The sequence below is a fragment of the Rhyacophila brunnea genome, unplaced genomic scaffold, assembly GCF_057557595.1.
Source record: "Rhyacophila brunnea isolate RB1 unplaced genomic scaffold, BYU_Rbru_1.0 scaffold_24, whole genome shotgun sequence".
NCBI classification, from domain to species: domain Eukaryota; kingdom Metazoa; phylum Arthropoda; class Insecta; order Trichoptera; family Rhyacophilidae; genus Rhyacophila; species Rhyacophila brunnea.
In genome coordinates this window covers 10,688,015-10,710,808 of record NW_028232904.1, presented here as the reverse complement: position 1 = coordinate 10,710,808, position 22,794 = coordinate 10,688,015, and the positions used below count along the sequence as shown (strand labels likewise).

At 34.1% G+C, this 22,794-nt stretch overlaps 1 protein-coding gene across 1 annotated transcript in view; it reads left to right on the top strand.

The window, feature by feature from the left end:
* LOC147069024 (myotubularin-related protein 9) overlaps positions 1-21,444 on the top strand; it is a 34,830-nt gene extending 13,386 nt beyond the window's left edge. Inside the window, exons 6-10 of the mRNA XM_085951689.1 lie at positions 9,577-9,698; positions 12,494-12,600; positions 13,106-13,383; positions 19,713-19,895; positions 20,715-21,444. Coding sequence (XP_085807815.1) covers positions 9,577-9,698; positions 12,494-12,600; positions 13,106-13,383; positions 19,713-19,895; positions 20,715-20,977 — 953 coding nt within the window. The 3' untranslated portion in view covers positions 20,978-21,444. The remainder of the gene's footprint in view (positions 1-9,576; positions 9,699-12,493; positions 12,601-13,105; positions 13,384-19,712; positions 19,896-20,714) is intronic.
* Positions 21,445-22,794: the final 1,350 nt, after the last annotated feature.

Genomic DNA, 22,794 nt, shown 5'->3' with positions numbered 1-22,794 from the left:
CGGACATGGTCGAAAGAAAGAAAGAAAGAATTTTTAAATGTAGAAAATGAACTTTTCCCGGTATTCTAAATTACAGTATTTTGGATGTGCGTGCGTCGTACGTATATACCTATACAATGTACGCGGACCAAAAGCATAGTTCAAATAGTACGATCGGCTCACTGCCACATACCTATATAGATTATATTAAGAAGCTTGGTTACCTGCGAGGATTGGTTATCAGCCATTCGCCGAATTCATCGGGACCATGGTTTGTTACAAGTTTTTCTTATTATCAGCTCGCGCCCAATCATAAATATTTACGTTACTAGTAGTAAGTAAATTATTTTTCATTCTATTTCTCTTGGAATAGGTAATGTTTTGGAAGATTTTTTTGAACGAGTCAGTTGCCAGATATGAATCTAAAAGACAATAGTACGATTATGATAGAGACTTGAAGGGCCGAGTCACTGACCGATGTTGAGGCCCCCCATAATAAAGAATAAAATATAAACCACAAATTCAAACTCCCAACGTACTTAGTTAAAATAACAATGTATCTATTCCTTATTCAATAAATATTAAAGATTTGAGTGATGACACATAATAATATTAGTATAGACATACCTAATACTTATGTTATTTTTTTAAAATTTGACTACCTGTTGTTGAGCAGCAGGAGGGGTGAGGTGAGGTGCGGAACGAATGGCGCATGTCTATATTCAACCATTGTCGAATAACACACTTATATATATTGTTACTCACGAATATGTCGGTATAGAAGTCCTACATCAGTGGTGGAGTGGCGTGGTATGGTGCGGGTAATGAGTCGAGCACCTTTATCTAATCTGTTTATCTCATCGATTTCAACAAATACAAATCGAATCAGTTTTCATTCCATATGTCCGTATTTCACACAGATGAAGTCGCAGGTGATCGCTAGTTTATAACATCGTTAATGAAAGAAATTGAGTAAAATGCTGCGGCACACTGTCTTCTCAATTGCTTCTGGCAGACCGGTTGGTAAGCGTAGCGCTGTTCCGATGAACCTAAATAATTATTATTAACATCTCTATCCATTATCCATCTCTTCTCTCAAAATGAATTATTCGTTTCTCACATTGGTTAAGACGAATTATACCGTATATACCTACCAATTGAAGGACCGTTGCTAATATTTTTCATAACTATTTGTACCTAGGTACTTAAAATTATTTACTCGCCTATTTTAGAAATAAGTATTCATAATGACTTAATCAAATAATAGAATATAGAACTAAATAGCTAACATTCCGAGTATATATCTCATAAATAGAACACTTTCATTAATGAAACTAGGTACTCGTAGATACAATAAAATAATAAAATATTATAAAGGTTTTATATGAATATGTACATACCTACTCATGAATAATTCATGTAATGAATCTATATTTATGTTACTTGATGGAATTTCAATTTAAATTCTAATGGATTTCAGTTTTGTACAATTCCATTTTAGTCGTTTTTTGCTACCCGGTTTCGCCTTTCGACATCTTCAGGCAAAATGTAGGTAAGGTCAGTCGGGGCAAGATCGGCATACAAATTGAAGAGTGTGACTTTAAATTAATTTTACGGAATTAGTAATTGAGATTTTTAATATATTTTAGATTTGTTGAATAAAACATACTATTTAACAAAAGTAGTGTTTGTTACAAAAGTATCGTATGGCTTAAATGGCATTATTTTGACAAAAAACGTAAAAATGACCCTTATTACGATCTTACCCCTTCACCAGGGGTTAGTTCGTCAGGAAGAATTATTGTCATTATAATACGCTTGAGAACCACACGGGTTTAGATCGTCAAAATATGGTTATTGGTAGAGAAAAGTATCATACCAAAAGTATAAATACACGGAATATAATATCATTTATCATCTTATTTCACAACCATGGGGTTACTTCGGCATATTAAAAGTATGCCGATGTAACCCCATCACAAATGTTTAGGCATAGTAAACGGATCTAGTATTAAAAGATTGTTTAAAATATAATGTTTATTATTCTCATCATTTACTACGTAGAAAATTAAGTAAGAAAGCAAAGTACATACATATAAAATATTATTTTCGATAAATGAATAAGTAAATGGAATTTTTATTGAATATTGAATTGTTGAAGATTAAAATTAAACATAATTTCACCTCTTTATAAAATTAAAGGTTGCGGAAGAGTACTTATGTCTTCATTGAGAATATCAGAAATGTCGTCAATAACTGGAAATATAAAAACTGTTTGCTTTTTCGAGACCATATTTTTTAGTAAGATCTTTCTCCTGGTAAACTTAACCACGGGTTTGTCTTCTTTGTTGAAACTCAAAATTTTACCAACAAAGTGTTTGATGGTCTTTTTGGTTTCTAACTTGACTAAAATCCAGTCTTCAATATTTTTTTTTCTTGAGGATAATTTACAACTACAATTGCATCCTCTATTTATAAAGGGTCATTAAAATTCTCTTCATCGGTGTCTGGCAACAAGTCAGATATATTTCCAGTATCGGATGATGCTGAAGTGAAGTATTCGTCATCTTCAGAGCTTGACGTTGAATATAGTTTTTTCGCTTGGCAAAGGCTGTAAACCAATCATTCTTTGGAATGCCATTTTTAAATGGAGTTTTTATTTTATTTATTTGAACATAATGCCCAACTAACTCCATAACTTCCTTCCTCGATAATCCAAAACCATTTCGCTCCATTACGTGTAGATTTTCTGCCAAATTCCGTTCTAGATCAAGGGATAAAGTAGTTGGTTTGCCCGTCGATGAGGATTTATGCCCATGTGTTCCATTGACGTGGTCCATGAGTGTCATTCGTGGAATTTTAAATTGTTTGGATGCTTAATATCCACTCATTATTTTTGATAACACTTCATCAACAGCATGATTCAATTGCTCTTTTATGGAAGATGTGGCTCTGTTAGACTTTCTTTTGTAGGTTCGAGGCATAATCACGGCTTTTTTATCTGTAACAAACCAGACATTGTTATTAGGTTTTTAAAACTGAGTTTTTATTGGTAAAAATAAATATATTTCATCTAAGTAGGTATACTCGTACGAACTAACCCCATATTTAAAAAATACGGGTATAGATCGTCATGCATGTGACGAACTTATCTGCTGTTGACCAAACTAGTGGGGTTAGTCCGTCAGCAGTCAAAAATAATTGAAGGCACATGTAAAAATAAAAAATAAAAGCTAAAATAGAAAGTGGTATAGGCAAATTAGGTACATACCAAAAATCAGTTGATTTGGGCATTGGATTATCGAGATATTTTACGATTTGACGATCTAACCCCATTTACATTATAAAAGTTGAATCACGACAAAACTTCTCTCCTCTGCCACGTAAGCTAGACTGAAGCTAACTTCATTGCAAATGTGGAGGACGTTGAGTATGAATGTTGGTAACACGGATACGAAGCGGCACTCACCCACATCGCTGCAATAAGAAAATAATGGCACTGGACGAACTAGACCCGTTGACGATCTTGCCCCGACGTACCTTAATAAGCTTTTTACCTACTTTATTGTATTAATTTTATTATAATTAACTGCATTTGTTGACAGTGTGTGTTTACCATTGGGTGAGTGTTCATAGTACCTGAAGATGCCGAAAGGCGAAACCCGGGTCGCAAAAAACGACTCAAATGGAATACATAGTAGAAAACTTAAATGCATTAGATTATTTATACCTATACATACAGGAGGACCTCGACTTTCGCACATAATTGGTTCCTGAAAAGGTGTGCGAATGTTGAATGTTCGAAAATAGAGGGAAGTAAAAAAAAAAATTAAATTGTGTGTATTTTGAAATATGTATTTATCAAGTAAATATAAGATGTTTAAGAGACATGTTTTAGTGGGGTTTGCGGATGTTTCCCTTAAAAAGTTATCAAGAGTTAACTGTTTGCCACTCTTCTTTTTCTTATTTTAAATGGTAAATTGTTAACTTCACAATATTGCTTAACTGCTGGCACGAAATGTAAAGTGAACCAATCTTTTAATATTAACGCAGTAAACCCAGTTTTTTTTAATCTTTATTTGATTACTGGAAGCAATTCTTTATCCTTCCCTTTCAATGCCCTGGGATTTTCTGGTTGATAAATTAACATTGGCATCAATTTTAAATCACCAGCCAAGTTTCCACCAAGAAGCAATGTCAATCGGTTTTTAGAAGGTTTATGCCCAGGGGCAACTGATTCTTCCTTAGATGAGAATGTACGACTAGGCATTTTTTTCCAAAATAAACCTGTGTCATCTACATTAAATATTTGGCTAGAAGAATATTCTCCATCTTCAATAATTTTGGATAATGAGGAAATAAATTCTCCGCGAAAATCAGCCAATTCTCCAGTGAATTTAATATAAACTAATCGTTACTTACTTGAAAAATCGTGTTAGAATCTTCTTTTAATCTAGCCTTCCAATCTTTGTGCAAACTAAGAGCCTTCGCTTGAATAATTGAAATATTCAGAGGGACATCTTTTTGATGTTGGTCGTCGATCCATGATGACAAATATTTTTCCATTTCATCCATAACTATGCCGTGTCTTTTGGAAACAACTTTTAAAGATATTTTTCCACAATTTTGAACGTATTCCTTAATTTTATTTTTATTTTGCAAAATTGAACATATCGTAGTAGACCTGTTTGTATCATACGAACGTCCGATTGAAGAAAAAGATTCACCGCAATCAGAACGTCGTGTGAAGTTTATAAGTCCTTGATTTCTCTTTGTTTGTATCAACACTGCAGTTTTTCTGTTTCTAACTCTTGTTTATAAATCTTTAGGGTGAAATATTTCAAATGAATGAAATTAGCAAAACGCACAACATAACACGCCCGCACGCGCTCCTGCGCAAGACTAAACCTATCCTAGCTAGCTCACAAGCAAAGTGACGAGTGCGAGCAGGATGCAAGTGACGTAAGAAATGCACTTGCTTGTAAGCGAGCGAGAAGGGGATATCTTAACCCCACGGCCAACGCGACGTTTTAAAAAAATGATTTTTTTTGAATTGTGCGAAAGTCGAACGTTCGTAAGTCGAGGTCCTGTATTAAAAAAAAAACTTAAAGTATAGGTACATGCTAGTGTAATTTATAATAATATGGGTTTAGTAGGTATTTTCCTTCAAATAAAAATGAATAGCAAACTAAGACGCGCGTAAAACACAAAATGTTTTGTGATCCGAATGAAATGTAGCAGCGGCTGCCCAACGCTACCGATTGCAGACGTTTTTCGAAGTCAGGGAAACGAAGGGCGAAGGGAACAGTCAATTTTGTTTGACACACCGCTAGCTAGCCGCTCGAAACGCTGCAAATTCGACGAGCGGCCAGACTGTCTACCGCTCACTCTTCGCGCTTTCATGGTGGTCCCCATATATTTTTTGGCTCCGCTCGACCTGACCGCTTGTAGGCTAGCCATGGGCTTAATGTCTAAACACCTACAGACCCGGAACCAGGGTTCAACGTAATATGGGTGATTAACATATTAATTTAGGTTAATTAAGTTTGAACAAAAATTACATACAAAATCTTTTAGTGACGCTTCATTATTAAGATAACATAGATATCGACGTGCATTTAAGGTGAAACCAACGAACACATCCATCACAGCCAATGTTCTTTAATAAATTATCCTCAACATCACTTTCTAATTCATCAGAACAATTTTGGCAAATCGCATTTTTCGCTTTCCTTTTTTTATTTTTTTATTTGTCTTCTCTTTTCCTCTTCCTTTCATCTTTTCTTTCTTGAATAGCTGTAGTTTTGTCATCCTTCACTTTTTCTTTTTCTTCTATGATCTTCCTCCACGCTTCCGAAGAAATAGCGCTCGGTGCTTTGACTTTGTCTTTTATTATTCTATTTTTACTCCCAAATTGAGTGGGTTTGGGGTAAAAAAGATGAGATTTTAATGCTCACACTTGATGAACTGGTGCTTGCATTTGACGTACTCGTACCAGCTATTGGAGATAATTCTGTGATTAGTGGAAACGGCTCGATTTGTGGTAATGGAATGGAAGGAGATTTTCCGGAGTTAACATCCAACTCTTCCGGAATCGTTACGGTCGAAGATCTTTCAAGTTCGGTAGAAATTGGTTCTACGAGTACTACCTTTTGCAGACTTCCATCAGTATTGATGTCATATACACCAACGCTTAGATCGAGTAATGTATTGGTTTGCGGAACATCGTAAGAAATTTCACTTTTTATGACACTAAGCAAAAGATCTACATCAATCCCATCTTTTAACTTTGGTGCCATAAACTCAATCACACCAACAGCTGTCTTAAATTTGTCGGTTTCTGATTCTGAATTGTGACTAGTTTCTGTTCTTCCTTCTGCAGTAAATGTTCCGATGTATTTTTTACACATTTCGTGTAATCTACACCTAATGGGTCAAGCGGATATAAACCACATTTTCGGAATCCATTTTTTATGGTTTCTACAATATTGAGGTTGCTCGAAATGGCTTTATCGAGCAACGGACAGAAAGTTTTTTTGGTGAGAGCTTTACCAACGTTTTGTGACTGCCATTCGCGCACCGTTCTTTTCCAGTCTTCTTTAAGTGGTTTGAAAACGCTGACATCTGCCGGTTGCATCATGTGTGTCGTATTTGGGGGTAGCGCATATAAAATGATTTTTCGCTCGCTGCAAAATTTGCTTAATTCCAATATCAAATGCGATTTGTGACCGCCGACAAAAAGAATAACCGGTCTTTTAATTTTATTTTCGTCAAGCCATACATCCACACCGTTGGCCACATACTCATAAAATGTTTCACTCTTCATCCATCCAGACTCTGTCCTACCCAAAACCAATCTTTTGGCATGCTGTTGACAATATCTTTAGGTGGCCTCAAATACGGAAATACTACCATTGGTGGTAACATTTTACCATCGGCGGAAAACACTATAAGAACTGTTATGGTTTCTTTTTCATTACCGGATTGGACCTGATAAATATTTTTGTACCCTTTCGGGGCAATCACCTTACCAGTCTTTAGGCACAAGCAGAAACTGGTTTCGTCTCCATTCAAAATTCGGGACGGGTCTTCCATCACATCCATGTGGCCACAGCTTTCCAAATATTCGGTGAGTTCTCGAAACCATTTTAATATGCATTCCTTCGTTACGATAGCTCTGCCCTTTGAAATGCTTTCCGCTTCACGTAATGCAAGACTTGGGTTTCTTTTAAAGAAAGATTTCATCCAAGTTTTCCCGGTCGATTATTTTTAAAAGGGGTTTTTCTGTTCGTGTTAATTATAATTTTTTGGACGGTATTCAGTAAATCGTCCTTCTTCAGTGAAAATCCACACTTGCTAACATTAATGCACTATTGTGCAATTAACTTTTCTTCTTCTACCGTTAAGTACGGATCTGGACCCATTTTCGTCTCTCCCTCAGCAACTTTACCAGCAAGGCGGTCGTGAATGGTGGATCGGCTTACTCCATATTTTTGCGCCGCTTTCCTTAGGCTAAGCTGATTTGTCCTAATATCGAAAAGAGCTCTAGCCATAGCATCATTTCCACATATTTCAACTCCTCGTGGCTCAGCATTAGTTTCATCGTCCATCCTAAGATAAATAAACAACTAGGTATAATAATATATCACTTACTCTTGGGTATATATATAATAATTCATTAGAAAATAGCTTTGTCCGGCCAATCAATATTGAATTTTAGTCGCCGGACAGCAGGATCAAAATTATAAAATCGTGTCCGAAAACTAAAAATATTTACAATTCTATGTTTGTCCTTTTCTAACTTGTATAAAACCAAGCAAGCCTCGATGTGACACTGTACACACACAAATACTCAACGTCTCAAATACTAACTAAATTTAACAAAATACATTATTTTTATCATTGAATAATATACAAGAACATATTACTGAATAATATGAAACATCTTTGAAGTGTATAAATGAAATAATCATAGTTTTAACTTACTTTTTGTATCCTTCGTTCACTAATTATTTTTTAAGAAATCGAATTTTTGTTTTGTTGAGTCAGCACGTGCTCCACTACCAAGGTAATAAATACTGTTGAATGAATTCCTTTTTGCATGACAAATATAATGTTATTGTTCAAGGAACAATACAGGCACAATATGTGAGTCATCCTTCAGATGAAACTCTCATACTATGCCTGTTTTCGTTATATTTGTACAAAACTGTCCGTATACTGAAGCTGTCCGGGGACTAATGCAGTTACCCTATCTCTCGTGATATTTTTGTCAAAATCAATATTTTGCATAATATGAAATAGGTATAATATATTATGCTATTAGTCGATGTTGCAAATCTATTGCGATTAGTCATATTATGTGTTCAAAACATTTGATGCTGTTCCAAATGTGGGGGAAAAATTGTCTTATCAGAACAAATTAATTGCAATGATTTTGCTTATCTGTATTTTTAATAGTAATAATGCTTTATAAAAGAAAAATTCTCTTATCAAAATGTATAAAAACTAGAGTCAGCTAGAGAGACCTGGCAATTTTGTAAACGTAATAATAGAGCCTGTACACGTGCATGGATTTACTGGTGCCAATATCGTATAAATTCAACTATCGCGATAATAACGGTTTACACGTGAAAGTGCTGACTGTCTCACCAATCTCATTTTTCAAGCGTAAGCGAGACGCGTTGTTGTCATTTTATGGTGCTATTTGACTTGTTGTGAAATTTCTAAACGTGGTAAAATCTTCTGCGTAGTTCGTTTTTTACTGCCAGGTTCGCTACAAGTTTTAACTGTCACGTGAAATTCAGAGCTGCTGAACTTCATTGATCCATGCATGCAACTTTGACACTTGCACGATAAGATGTGTTTACACGTGCATTTTCTTGTTATGGTCGCGATAATACGTACGGTCAGCAGTGAATCCAAGCATGTGTAAATGGAGTATTAGAGCCTGTACACGTGCATGGATTTACTTGCACCAATAGTGTGTATTTTAAAGTATCGCGATAATAACTGTTTACGCTTAAAAGTGCTGACTGTCTCGCCAATCTCATTATTCAAGAATAAGCGAGACGTGATGTTATCATTATTTGGTACTATTTGACAGGTCGTGAAAAACGGGTAACGTCAAAATGAGTCTCTGCTCGGTTTAGTTTGTTTTTTTACTGGTATGTTCACTACTATCGTTCAACCGCGCGTTCACTACTATCGTTCAACCGCGCTGGTGCAGATATTGCACGATCAAAATGTCGTGTGAAAATTCAGCTTTTGAACTTCTTTTGATTGATGCATGCAATCTTGAAACTTGCACGATAATACGTGTTTACACATGCATTTTCTTGTTATGGCCGCGATAATAAGTACGGTCAGCAGTAAATCCATGCATGTGTAAATGGGGTATAACACTGTAAAACGTAATTAATTTAAAAAAAATTGAAACTCTAACTAAGTGTCATTGAAGATTATGATATTTTAAAATACTATCTAATGCACTTAGTGATATTTTCCATACTATATAGAACTAACAAATAACTTCCTCCATACATTGTCATTGTATCTGATATAAAATTGATCATACGTAATCTGTTTATCTCCTAGTTTGCAACGACAAAGACATACCCTGTGATAAGTGGCTCTCCAAACTCGACAGCTGCGGGTGGCTCGGTTACATTCTGAGCGCCCTCAACAACGCATGCACCGTGGCACAGTGCTTAGAACATGTACGTATAATATTTTTTTAACAAAATCTGCGTTTACGTGGTAAAACTACATTATAATTAAAGATGTGGTATATGGAAGATGTGGTTTTCCTATTACAATCGTTTAGGCGAGTGTCTTTTTTTATACAACAACTTCTCAAACTTCTTATTCAGTTTGTATGAAAATTAGTAGACCGGCGTCTTTATTCCATTGCACCCACTGCGGGTGGAATGTATCGCAGACAAGATTATTGATTTGTTATTTATTACCTCGGTTACTTTATGAAATGGCATAGAGTAACCAGGGTAATAACAATTCACTAATTCTACCATGATACATTTCACTTGCGGTGGGTGCAATTGAATAAAGGCGCTAGACTTCTTTTTGTTTCACTTTCATGTATTTAGCATCTCTATAGATGAAAGTTAGTGTTTGTATTGACAAGTATTTTGGGCTATAATTCCATCATCAGAACGGTTAAAATGAAATTAAATACAAATATCTAACAATATAAAATTCTGTAATATGTTTTAAATAAATAAATACTCGAAATTAAGTCCGTAATTTTAAACAAACCAAATAAACCCACATTCATCTATAGCAGGGGTCGCTAAACTTTTAACCGCTACTGGTGACCTGCTTTTGAAATCATTGGCGGCGGTCTACTAGCATTAAAAGTAGTAATTTAAGCCAAAAATAAGTCTAAATTGAAAATAAACATAGATAATGTCTATACCAACTCGATTCAATAAAATTTTGAAATAACAATCCTCCTGCTTTAATAAAACTCTCCTTCCATATTTCGCTGTCTTCAAAGGGTTTCTTATGTTTTAGTAAAATTTCAGCCATCTTGAATGAGGCCATGATGGCTGTTGCATATTTATTGTTGTACTTTTGCCATGATGACTGTTGCATATTTATTGTTGTACTTTTGCTTTCCGTATATCCTTGCCAAATGGATGATTATTCTCATATTGTTTATGGACTGTTCTAAAGTGTCTTTCAACATAGGCCCTTTTTGGAAGTGCTACGCTTGAAAGACAAATAATGCAAATACATTTATCCTTTTCTATCGTGAAAAAATTTCCTGTTCCTATTCATCATTATAGTGATATATTTTCGCCTTCTTAGAACTTGTGGTCGGGTGACTCATTGTGGGCCAAAGAATAAAACTTCACTTAACACTTCCTGCAGAGCCGAAGGCAGCCGATTATTGCGGAATGTCACTTCTAAAACCCGAAACGGCCACACACACCTCTGCTATGCGCTACGGTCGCCACGTCAGTTACCTACAAGTCAACTCCTGTTTTATCCGTTGGGTTTTTGAGAGAGACTGTCATCGATAATCGGCTAACTTTGAGATTGTAGCGCGTTGTCTCTGTCGCACGGCTTGTCTCGCACGCTGTGTGGGACAAGCATCAGATATGTGTGCGGGCAACTAGGAATAGTTACGCGATCGACGATTTGGCCACTCCTGATATCTCTTTTTCCAAGCTATTGTCGAACTGTTGGCGAGATTTAGCGGTCATCGTGATGTTATGGGTTGGAGTTATTAAAAGATATTATTAATTAAAATTAATATTGTCCTTTATTTTCCATTTTATAACATATAATCACATAACACTTTTACTCGTATACTAATATAAAGTTTGAATATTACAATATGACGTGTTTCTGGTTAGAAGTCCAACTAAAGAGTGAGTAATGAAAAGTATAGATATTATTGTATTAGTGCGTAATTTTCTCATGTCAGGACTTGCTTGGTATGATGAAACAAACCAAAAATGAAACATGATTGAACATGTAAAACAATGAACTTATTGTTTCCAGCCAGAATCGAAGCTACCTACTGATGAGGTTGACTCACTATAGTTATGAAATTTGAATGTACATAACAGTGATCCAGTGCGTAATGAGGTGGCCTTTTATCCGGGGGCTCTGGGTTCGACCCGGTGAGGTCACAATATATTTATGTGCTTTTCTCAAACTCTGGGTGATTGTGATTGTTTCACTTCTATTACTGACTACACTACTATTTCACTACACTACTCTCATTTGGTCTCATTTTCTGTTGTAGTGTTACAAAAATGAATGAAAAATATGTAAAGAAATAAAATTATAGAAATTTTAGTTATACTTCTTTAGGCGCGTTTGGAAAATCAGATCAGAGTGTATTTTTGGCGTGTGACATGTAACACATAATTTATTTTTTCACATAAAAATAAACGCACTCGATTGGATTCAAACCACCGATAGTTCGGTTATCAGCCGAACGCACTACCATTACGCCACAGTATACTCCAATCGTGACGATTATACAGTGTAATATTATAGTTTAGAATTGTTCCGTTGCCTACGCAGCGAACTTATTATTGTCGGCCATTTGCAATTCCTTACGTAAACAAACTATTAAACGTCATAGTGGCAGTTGTTACTTTAAAAATAAAAACAATGATAAATAATTATATAATTTAGTAATATAAGTTAAAGTGTATAGAAATAAATCCAATAAGCGGTCCTTTTTCTTGAGTGTGTAATTTAACAAGATAATTAAGAGCTAGTCGAAGTATCTAGGTTATCACAAGTTTTGTTTTTGTTTTGTTACGCCAAAGAAGTATAACTTCGACGTCACCACCGGTTTTCTTTTATTTTAAACACATGAATAACAATTAAAATAATCCGTAGACGTCGGCATTCATAATGCATTCTTTACATAAAGCTTCCGAAACGGTTTTTGGTTCTTGACAATTATTCACGTAATAAAATCTGTTAAATAAGTAGCTGTTTAATATATCGTAATTTCTTTTATTTCCAGGAAGCCAGTCCGGTATTAGTGCACGGCTCGAGAGGGTTGGATGCCACTCTAGTTGTATGCTCTCTAGTACAAGTAATCATCAATCCGGATTGCAGGACTGTTCGGGGGTAAGTTATTCTGATGAAACCATCAGAGCCAGTTTTGGCCTAATCAATTAATTTAGTGGATGTTGGTATGACATGGTCCAGAAATTGGTTACATGTAAATTGTGCGTAAAACATTTCATCATGGCACAATTCGCCGTGAGCTTTCTATCAATAAAATTTGGCAAAATTCAAGAATGAAAACCTAACCCAACCTAATAAATAATCCAGTAAATCGCTACTAAATGGCTTTTTGTAAAGTGTAAACTGACCAGAACTGTGTTTTATTTAGACATGAATTTTATGTCAATACTATACGACCCAAAGAGATTGGACGGTCTTTAATATACGGCATATATTACCGATACAACATTTCAGCGAATTTCATTTCATTCATTACAGCGAACTGCATACGTACAAGTTTCCGGACACACCAGAAATTACGTGTCGTTTCATATGATGAATAGGCGATTAATCGTTAGTAAATACTGAGGCTCTTGGTTAATTGTGTGGTAATAATGTGTTCCAGCATTCAAGCGCTGGTGGAGAGGGAATGGATTCAAGCCGGTCACCCTTTCACGGACCGTCACGCCAGCTCGTGCTACTACACCACTCCGTCCAGTTCCAGCAGCCTCCGGAAGGCTTCCTTCGCTTCGTCAGGCAACCCGGCTCCGCCTAACGTGTCGCCTACCTTCCTGCTCTTCCTGGACTGCGTTCACCAGCTCCTCGAGCAGTTCCCGTGCAGCTTTGAGTTCACGCAGGATTTGCTCGTCCAATTGTTTGAGCATTCCTACTTCAGTCAATATGGTAAGTGACAGCACTCTTCATTTGGAGGTTGGCACTCCTTGAAGAGGAGGAAAGTTGATGGTATGCATCCTTGCTAGGAGTATTTCGTCAGTGAAGTAAATTATACATATTACATTTTGCCAGGTAGCTCTGCTAGTATGTTATGAATAAATGATTGAAATACCTATATCGGAAGCTTCAAAAGTTATATAGTTTTTAATCAAACAATCGAAATTTGCCGATTTTTGTCAGACATTGGCAGTAGCTAGTGTACACTTTCCATAATTTTCTCAATACACCAAACTGTAATTGTTTTAAATATTTAATTGAACACACACAAAAATCGCGTATGTTATATGTATATTGCCAAAATTTCTACTGCCAAAGGTGGCTGGCGGGCTATAAATAATGTGCCGATCTACATGTTATTAATTTTTGTTGTGGACAATTCAACCATACTAAAAACGTTCCAGAAATACTATCAAATACTGTAAAACTAAAACTTCATTAGGCTCCTTCTAGGTATAGTCAAAGCTCTTTGTTTGTTACCTATTATCTCAGGGGTTGTCCATATGTTATGATGTCTCTGATATAATGTGTCGATTTTTGATGAAGGTTTTGGGGAGAGGGGGAAAATGTGATGTCATAAAACCAGCGAAATATGAACACTGTTTTTTCGAATGATCTCTTATATAATATTATTATCCTAGGACATTTTGGAAAACGCACCAACAGCTCATTTAAGCGACATTTTATTGTCATTTTTACTACATCTTCACTTCGAAATGTGCGCTACCGATTCATCTATCAATTGAATTAAACACATTTCAGAAATTTTCCATGATTTTACAGGTACGTGACGTTTACATCCGATATTTTCTTACATACCGTATGCGATCGCCATATTTACTGTTCACGCCTAACAGAATAACGTCTTCGTCGCTTAAGACCTTCTAATCCTTTATTGATAGATAGAACTGATTATTTTTATTCAAATGTCACCATGTACCTACACATTGGCGCACTTAATTTTTTTGCGGTGAAAAAACTATAATTTTGGAACGATTCGAAATCCTCGCATTCTCTGAAAATGCGCCCCCACTGGAATTATTCCATAGATAACGCAATTGTATTCTAAATTTGATTTTTTTTAAATACTTCTTGGTGGCTGTTCACGCACTCTTTTTTTTTATTGAATAATTACCTAGGCTACTAATTTCCATAGATTACAATATAGTCATATTAAACAAAGTTACCATTGCAAACAATGAAAGAAATTAATACGAATTATTATAGTTTTCAAAATTTGTGATATTGTATAATATCTACCTATTTTTATCATCCTTATCATTATCAATCTGGACCTATCCACAGCTGGATGAAGGCCTCCTCAGCCTTATTCTACTCCTTACTTACACATGAATTGTTATATTTATCAAAATCAGTGATATTATATTATCTACCTATCTATATATAATGCCATTATTATCACGAGCCTCAATAAATCCACTGCTGGATGAAGGCCTCTCTATGTTGATTGTATTCTTGGCAGTCTTCTATATTTATTAAAAATGCTAATGTTATTTCTCTACATATTCATATCGTCATCATCATCATCAATCCACTGCTGGATGAAGGGTTCCGCAATGTGATTTTACTACTATCGGTTTAACGAATTTGTGATATTATACCTATTTCTATCATCCTTATCATCATCGACCTGAACCAATCCACTGCTGGATAAAGGCCTCCCTAGCCTGATTCTACTCCTTTCTGTCATATGAATTGCTGTATTTATCAAAATCGGTGATATTATATTTATCTACATATTCATATCGTCATCATCATCATCAACCAGGATCAATCCACTGCTGGATGAAGGGTTCCACAACGTGATTCTACTCCTATCTGTTTAACGAATTTGTGATATTATATCTATTTCTATAGTCATCATCATCGACCTGAACCAATCCACTGCTGGATAAAGGCCTCCCTAGCCTGATTCTACTCCTTTCTGTCATATGAATTGCTGTATTTATCAAAATCGGTGATATTATATTTATCTACATATTCATATCGTCATCATCATCATTAACCAGGATCAATCCACTGCTGGATGAAGGGTTCCACAACGTGATTCTACTACTATCTGTTTAACGAATTTGTGATATTATATCTATTTATATAGTCATCATCATCGACATGAACCCATCCACTGCTGGATAAAGGCCTCCCTAGCCTCATTCTACTCCTTTCTGTCATATGAATTGCTATATTTATCAAAATTGCTGATAATATATTTACCCATTCATAATATCGTCATTATCATCATCAAACAAGATCAATGCACTGCTGGGTATCCAAGGTTATCCCAACCTAATTCTACTCTTCTTGGTCATATAAACTATTCTTATCAGAATTGGTCTAGAATAGACTCAAATATAATATGTATTGCTTTATTATTTATCAACATTTGTCTCGTAAAAAAACAAAAATCGCTTCCATCGGCTTCTCGCGTAGTAGATACGAAATCAGAGGTTTTAAAAGTGTTGAATTAATAATATTTTTTTCCTAACAAATTTTATAAACATTTTTGTAGTCGGTAGAATAAATTATAAGAATAAAAATAGTAGACCTCTAAATAAGAACTTCATATTATTGATATGCTGAATTTGTGAAGTGACACCTTTTCTTGAACCTATCATATTTAGGTTCAAATTCAGTGCAAATATTTTTCAAAAAAAAATCTAATACTAAAAAACACGAAAGTGTAAACAAATATAATTTTATTCATTTTCATAAGCTAACATTACAAATTATAAGTTTAAAACATTCACAAGATGGCATGAAAGATTTCTGTTATTATTGCGTTTTTATTAAATTATAAAAAAATGACTCATAAAAGAAAGCAATTCAATGAATATTTGTCGAGGAACGTTTTTTTTTTTAAATTTAGTACACAACAATTATGATTTAAGAAACAATTATTATAATAGCATGTATTTGACGGCAGTACGTTTTGGTCGCCGCGGAGGATTTCGGAACATTGTATACATGTATAGAAAATTAATAATTGGTTCCTTAATTAGTGTATTGGTTTAACGGTATGCAATGTATTAGAATAACTATTATAAATTGTTTTTTTTTATAATTTTATTTTCTTTTCTATTGATAGCTATTAATTGATAATTGATATTATTATATTGATAGATATTAATTGTTAACTTGATAATTATTATATTGAGGGTTTCTTATATCCATCGACCGTGTTAGTCTAGGATCAACGAGTTCAGGCAATACACAATTCATATAAATCTTGTCACTTGTGATGTGAAGAGTAATATTGTTTTTATTATTCAATGAAATAGGTTCTTACCTCAATATATGTTTTACTTGAGTTAAATAATTACTAATAAATGCCTAAGGTGATTCCATTCAATTCAACTCGGCATTAAATATATTCAATTCTAAAAGTTTTGTACTATTTCATTTGAGTCGTTTTATGCGATCCTGGTTTCGCCTTTCGACATCGTCAGGATGCGCACTCCTCAAATATACACTGACAACGAAAGCAGCTAATTCTCACTTAACAATAAATTAATACAATAAAGTAAGGTAAAAACTTTATCACCTACCTATTAAGTCAAAGTGCACAATGAAAAATTTAACAAACAATTAATTATGAATAGTTGAATTGTGGCAGTATGAAAAAAAAAGATTTTACCACAAACCATCTGAAAAATACATACATCATAAAACATATACGTGATTTTGTGCCCCAAAACACTTATTTTATTATTATTTTGACGATTAGGAAAATTATGACACATGTTTCAGTGGCCATTACTATGACAGCATTCGAAAACGTATTTTACTTTAAATTTTCTACAAATTTACTATTTGTGACATAAACCACTTAAGATCGATAATAAATAGACCTTGAAAAATAATATTATTTTGTTTCTATTGATAATGCCAATAAACATACTCCTGGATACGTCCCTTTGAAAATAACAAAACATGGCGACCCAGGTACATAAAAACTGTATTAAGTACATGCAAAGTTTTTCAAATCGTTTAAAGCCCAACCAAGTAGGTATTTATCAAAATAATTAAAGTCCACCTATATTTTATCTAAACTGCTTAAGTCCAAAATATTTTTTTTTATAAATGTTGCACCGAACGAATACCTTTAGGACTTCTTTGTAGCCATCGTGGTTATAAGATTCAATTATCTTACAATATCTCACATGCTGCAACCATTTGTATTACAAGATAATAAATAATATAATATAACTACATTTTTCTCAGTTTGACATTCACTGGTATTTTATGATGTTTGATTTGTCAACACAAATTATAACACCTGGTCTACGTCATGTGGTCTTGCCAATTTGATTGTTACTGCAATGCGAGTAAAGGTCATTTTTCTATGAGTTAAAATACTGTTCGCGACAGATAAAATTTTGGAAAAAAAAGACGTCCTCACCCGTTGAAATTCAGAAGCCTACTAAGGTTAGAAATCGATCAAATGGTCTCTTTTTGTTAATTTTGCAAAATAATTATATATCTAAATTGTCTGAAAATAGGATAAATACATGAAAACGTACGACGTGTTTTGGTAATATAGCGTCACTAATTGTACCGAATTTATAGGGTTTTATTTATTTTTTCATTGTTAATTATTATTTATAGTATTACGGAAATGTTATATTATAATAAAAAAATATTTTTATTGTGCAGTAGGTATATATTATTTTGTGAGAAAAAATCATTCAAAATTGGCTGATGTATACTCAAACTAAAATGGCTTTAAAATCTTTATTTTTCTGAAATTAAAAAAAGTACGTGAGTTAATCAATGAAATGTATTGTTTTACCCATTTCTTTCATACAATATATACCTGCAAAACTATTATTAAGTTCAAAAATTCACTGTGGCGTGACAGTCGTTTTGGCCAATTTCGAAAACAGGACCGACTATTTGTTATTTATTTTAAAAAGTAAAGCGAATCAGAAAATTTTAATGACACAAAAAGTGTTATTTGAATATTATTTATTAGATTTTAAATAAATAAAGTGTTTATTATGTGTCAATTCGTGTTAAACGTCCTTGCCATTTCCACGATTCTGAGAAGACAGGAAAAAACGGGTCCAATGGCCTTAAGGTTAATTTTTAAATCAAAATTTGATTTATAAAATATTATTCTGTGGCTGCAAGCATTTATTTTTTATAGACAATGAATGGAACAAAATAATGTTTAAATTTATTTTTTATGCTGCTAACCTTTTTCTATTATGTAAATGGGAACCGAAAGAGATTAATGTTCACGTTATATTGGATCGCTATTTATGATAATCACGATTGAGACAGCTGGCTCTGCTAGTTTTATAAAATATTCCGAGATGATATTATACTGAAATCAGGGCTTCGAACCGGAACTGAACTGAGAACCGGAAAACTGTTATTTTTGTCAGAATGAAAACCGAAACCAAACCCAAAAAAATATCGGCTTTTTCGGTTTGCGTACATGTTCAAACGTGCGCGTTAACATGCGATTATAATTGCGTCGCTAGTCGACGTTTGTCATTTACAGAAACATCAATTCGACAAGCATAATACATTTATTATGTATACAAAATAAATATGCTGTTGTTTTTCATTTGAAATAAGTGTGTCAAATTCAAGGCAAAGAAATCATTCACGATCTTGTGACGCATCTTGACATAATTCTCAGAATTTATATTTTATATTAAAAATTTATGACTAGTGTGGTACAGCATAACCATTGGTTTCGGAGAGTGGCGCCGGGCTATCATACAAGTACCATAAAATATTCTAAATTATGGTAGGAAATAATTTCTTAATACAATAAAAATTAATCGTTCAGAGCTGAACCGAAACCGGAAAAACCGTTATTTTTTTCAGAACGAAAACCGGAACCAAACTGATATATTATATTTTTTTACTTGAATCAGAACGAAAACCGAAACGATGAAAAATAACGATTCTAAGCCCTGACTGAAATCATTTTCAACACTTATTTTTAAATGAATAGAGGGGAGGGTCAAAAAAGTGACTTAATTTAGACAGGGTGGTAAAATATTTAGTGATAAAATGTGACAATGGGGGATGGTGTCAAAAATACCCATAACGTGTGACATCATTTATGGACGACTCTTTACTAAAAAACAAAACATTGCAGATTATCAATTTCCAGCATTATTATTAAATATTCGGAAATTCTCCAGAAAACTATGCTCATTATATAAAAAACCAACTCATTGCTCGTTTTCTGTTGAAGACAAAACTAGAAAAAAGACGATAGTCAAATTTAATCATTCTTTCAGGTTCCTTCCTGGGCAACTGCGAGAGAGATCGTGAGGACATTGGTCTGTTTAAGCAGACCACGAGTCTGTGGTCTCACCTCAACACACCCGAGGCTGTGGAGGCGGTCATCAGTCCACTCTACGAGCCCAACCAGGGGATCATTTGGCCGTCGGTGGCCCCAATGAGCCTGGTTCTATGGGAAGGTAAATATCGATGTTATCATAAGGCGGCAGGTGTCCAAAAGATTCTTATGACTTTTATTATTATTAATACTCCGAGTATTGGGGGGCTTAAATTTCTTCTGTCCTGGATCTTATAACCTAATTTGATTGTCACGTTCCAGCCTCGAATCATATCGTTACGTCCACAGCAAAATCTGTTCATCGGTATTTTTTCCATAAAAGTAGATTTCAGCAGTATTTAGTTATTATGCAATGAGGATTAAATATTGGTACTTACATACAGTTGAAAGACTGGACCAAATAAAATAAACCAAAAATATCTTTTTTTTATTAAAAAAATCATTTTTTCTTAAGTTCGATCCTAGGAAGATGATATAGACCTCCTGGAGAGGGTGGAAGTTGTGTTAAGAGCCGTCAAATGTCGTTAAGTAACATAGTTAAATTATCTTACTTGATTCTAATGGGATGTATTTGGAATCAAGTGAGAGGTATTAACTGTGCTAACAATTATTCTAGATTGTGCCTTGTTTATGGAATTACTCCGAGTGATATCCATGTTATTTTGGAGCAGTGACGTGTTACCGTGCTAACTATTTAGAATACCCTGTTAATGTAAAATATAAATTCGATGTCATCAAAAAACTTTGCAAACAGATTTTGCCATAGACCAAATCGAAGTAGAAAATAATATATAACTCTCTACTTAAAATGTCTCCATCATTTAAATGGGTTATAAAAAAAATTGTTTGTCATTGACATCGGGTTTATGAAAAGAAAAGATTGAGATGGAGTGGTTTTTGTCTATTCAGTGTAGTCTTAATGTATTTTATTGTATCCTAGAATTGTATCTCCGGTGGGTGATAGACTTCTCCGAACAAAGAGTCGCCCTCGAGCAGATATCTAAGATACGCGAGAAGGAAAAGGAGCTACGCAGCAAAGCGATCCGGCTGAGGAAACAACTGCGGGACTTGGTGCGGGAGGTCAAGGAACTGGAGGGAAACGAGAACTTGCAGATAGCCCGCGAGCTGCTCTCTGTCACGTCGCAGGAGGAAATTCAAAACATGACGTCTTCGTTGGACTTGGACATAGAAGAAAAAGAATGAAATAATTTTTAATGATTTATATTTTATTTTACGAGGCTATCAATATAGAATAACAGCCGTTGTCAATTATTGTCAAGTCATAAATGAAGCTTTTTTAACACTCTTTTGTGGCTTATAAAATAATTGTTGCGAGGATTATGATCTGAATTGTGTAATTATTGTGACCTTTGAGTCTCATGTAAGAAGGAATATTGGCTAAATATCTGATAAGGGTAAATATAAGGATAAACTGCTATGTCCATTTTCACAAGTACCAAATTTTTCAACAAATTGTGTGAACCATTTACATATGTGCAATATTCATTGAAGGAATTAGGTAGTTTTTCAGAGTAAAAGTATACGAAAATAATAGATAAAAAAGTTATAACCACAATGCAAATGGCCTATCTCCAAATTTTCCAAATTCAAAGTTTTCATTCTGTAATAATATATTATGTAACAGTTTTTTTAAAGGCTTTTGACTCACCAAAATAATATTAATGTAGTTACGGACTTGTGGCCCATGCAGCGAAATAAATAATCAAATAGGCCGTTTATTTATGGCGTATTTAGATGTTATAAGAATATTTATTTATGGCTGCGACTGCACACTCAAATAATATACTATTTTGATAAAAAATGCGTAACTTGCCATTTGTAAGAAATGCAAAATTATATATATAATCAAAACATAATAATAATATGGATATACATACGTGGTTTCATCTTTTAAATCTGAATAAAAAATAATGTATTTCCATTGTATGTCACAATAATTAATAGTAGGATTTATAAAATAACATTCCATTGTATTAATTTCAATAATGCTTTTTGTTACTAGTTTAAAACAAGTGTTATATAAATTATGTGGCATTCTTCTAACAGCTACCGGCATGTTTTGCCCTTTGATAAAACAGTGTAACTACCAAATTTCCTAAAATGTTCATGTAAAGTAAATGTACTACATTGAGAACAGGGTGCGATAATTTGGGCGGAAAACAAGAAAAAGTGGTAGAGGAGATCAGCGAGACAAGCCGATAAGACGGAAGAGATGTAAACTGTAAAATGTCAACGATAGCGACCCTAGACTTAGTAGCCTCGCCTAATTCTTGCATACTAGAAGAAATAGTATTTGTGTACCCCGATGAAACTGTGGTGTCACTATAAGACATACACAGGCGGCCCTCGACTTTTGTACGTTCTACTTTCATACAATTCTGTGTGTTTATATGCAGTCGCGTTTCTCTCCTCCGTTCCCCGTCACCTTCTAAAATACGTAAAAAGGTAGTATTCAACTATCTCTTGACAAGTTTATAAAGAAAACACCTGATTCTACAGTACACTGTTTGATGCATTTTAGTACTCATTTTCAGGAACCAATAATTACTTACGAAAGTCTCTCTGTAATGTTTTTTAATGAATGCGTTTATATTCCTTTCACTGTAAAATTTACATAGGCCGCATTGCACGGATTGATGACATAGGCCACGTTACATGTGAGTCAACAAAGCTCTCTTCGAATAATTCACACGGGTAATGTTGGCAGGTATGTTAATTATTTTATTTGTCACAAAAGGTCTATTATAATATACAATATTTAATGACAAGAAATTATTATTTAAACCTAGTACCTACATATCTTTTTTTCAATTATTATCGTTATAATAACCGTGTAAAAACGAAACATCTTATGTACCTAATTTAAGTAAATTGGTGTCTCAATATATGTATTTAAATTGTAATTATACCTAATTATTGTCAATTTAGATAACATAATATATATGAATGTATGTTATATTATCGGTTTAGGGATACAGTTTACTAAATAATTGAGGTGC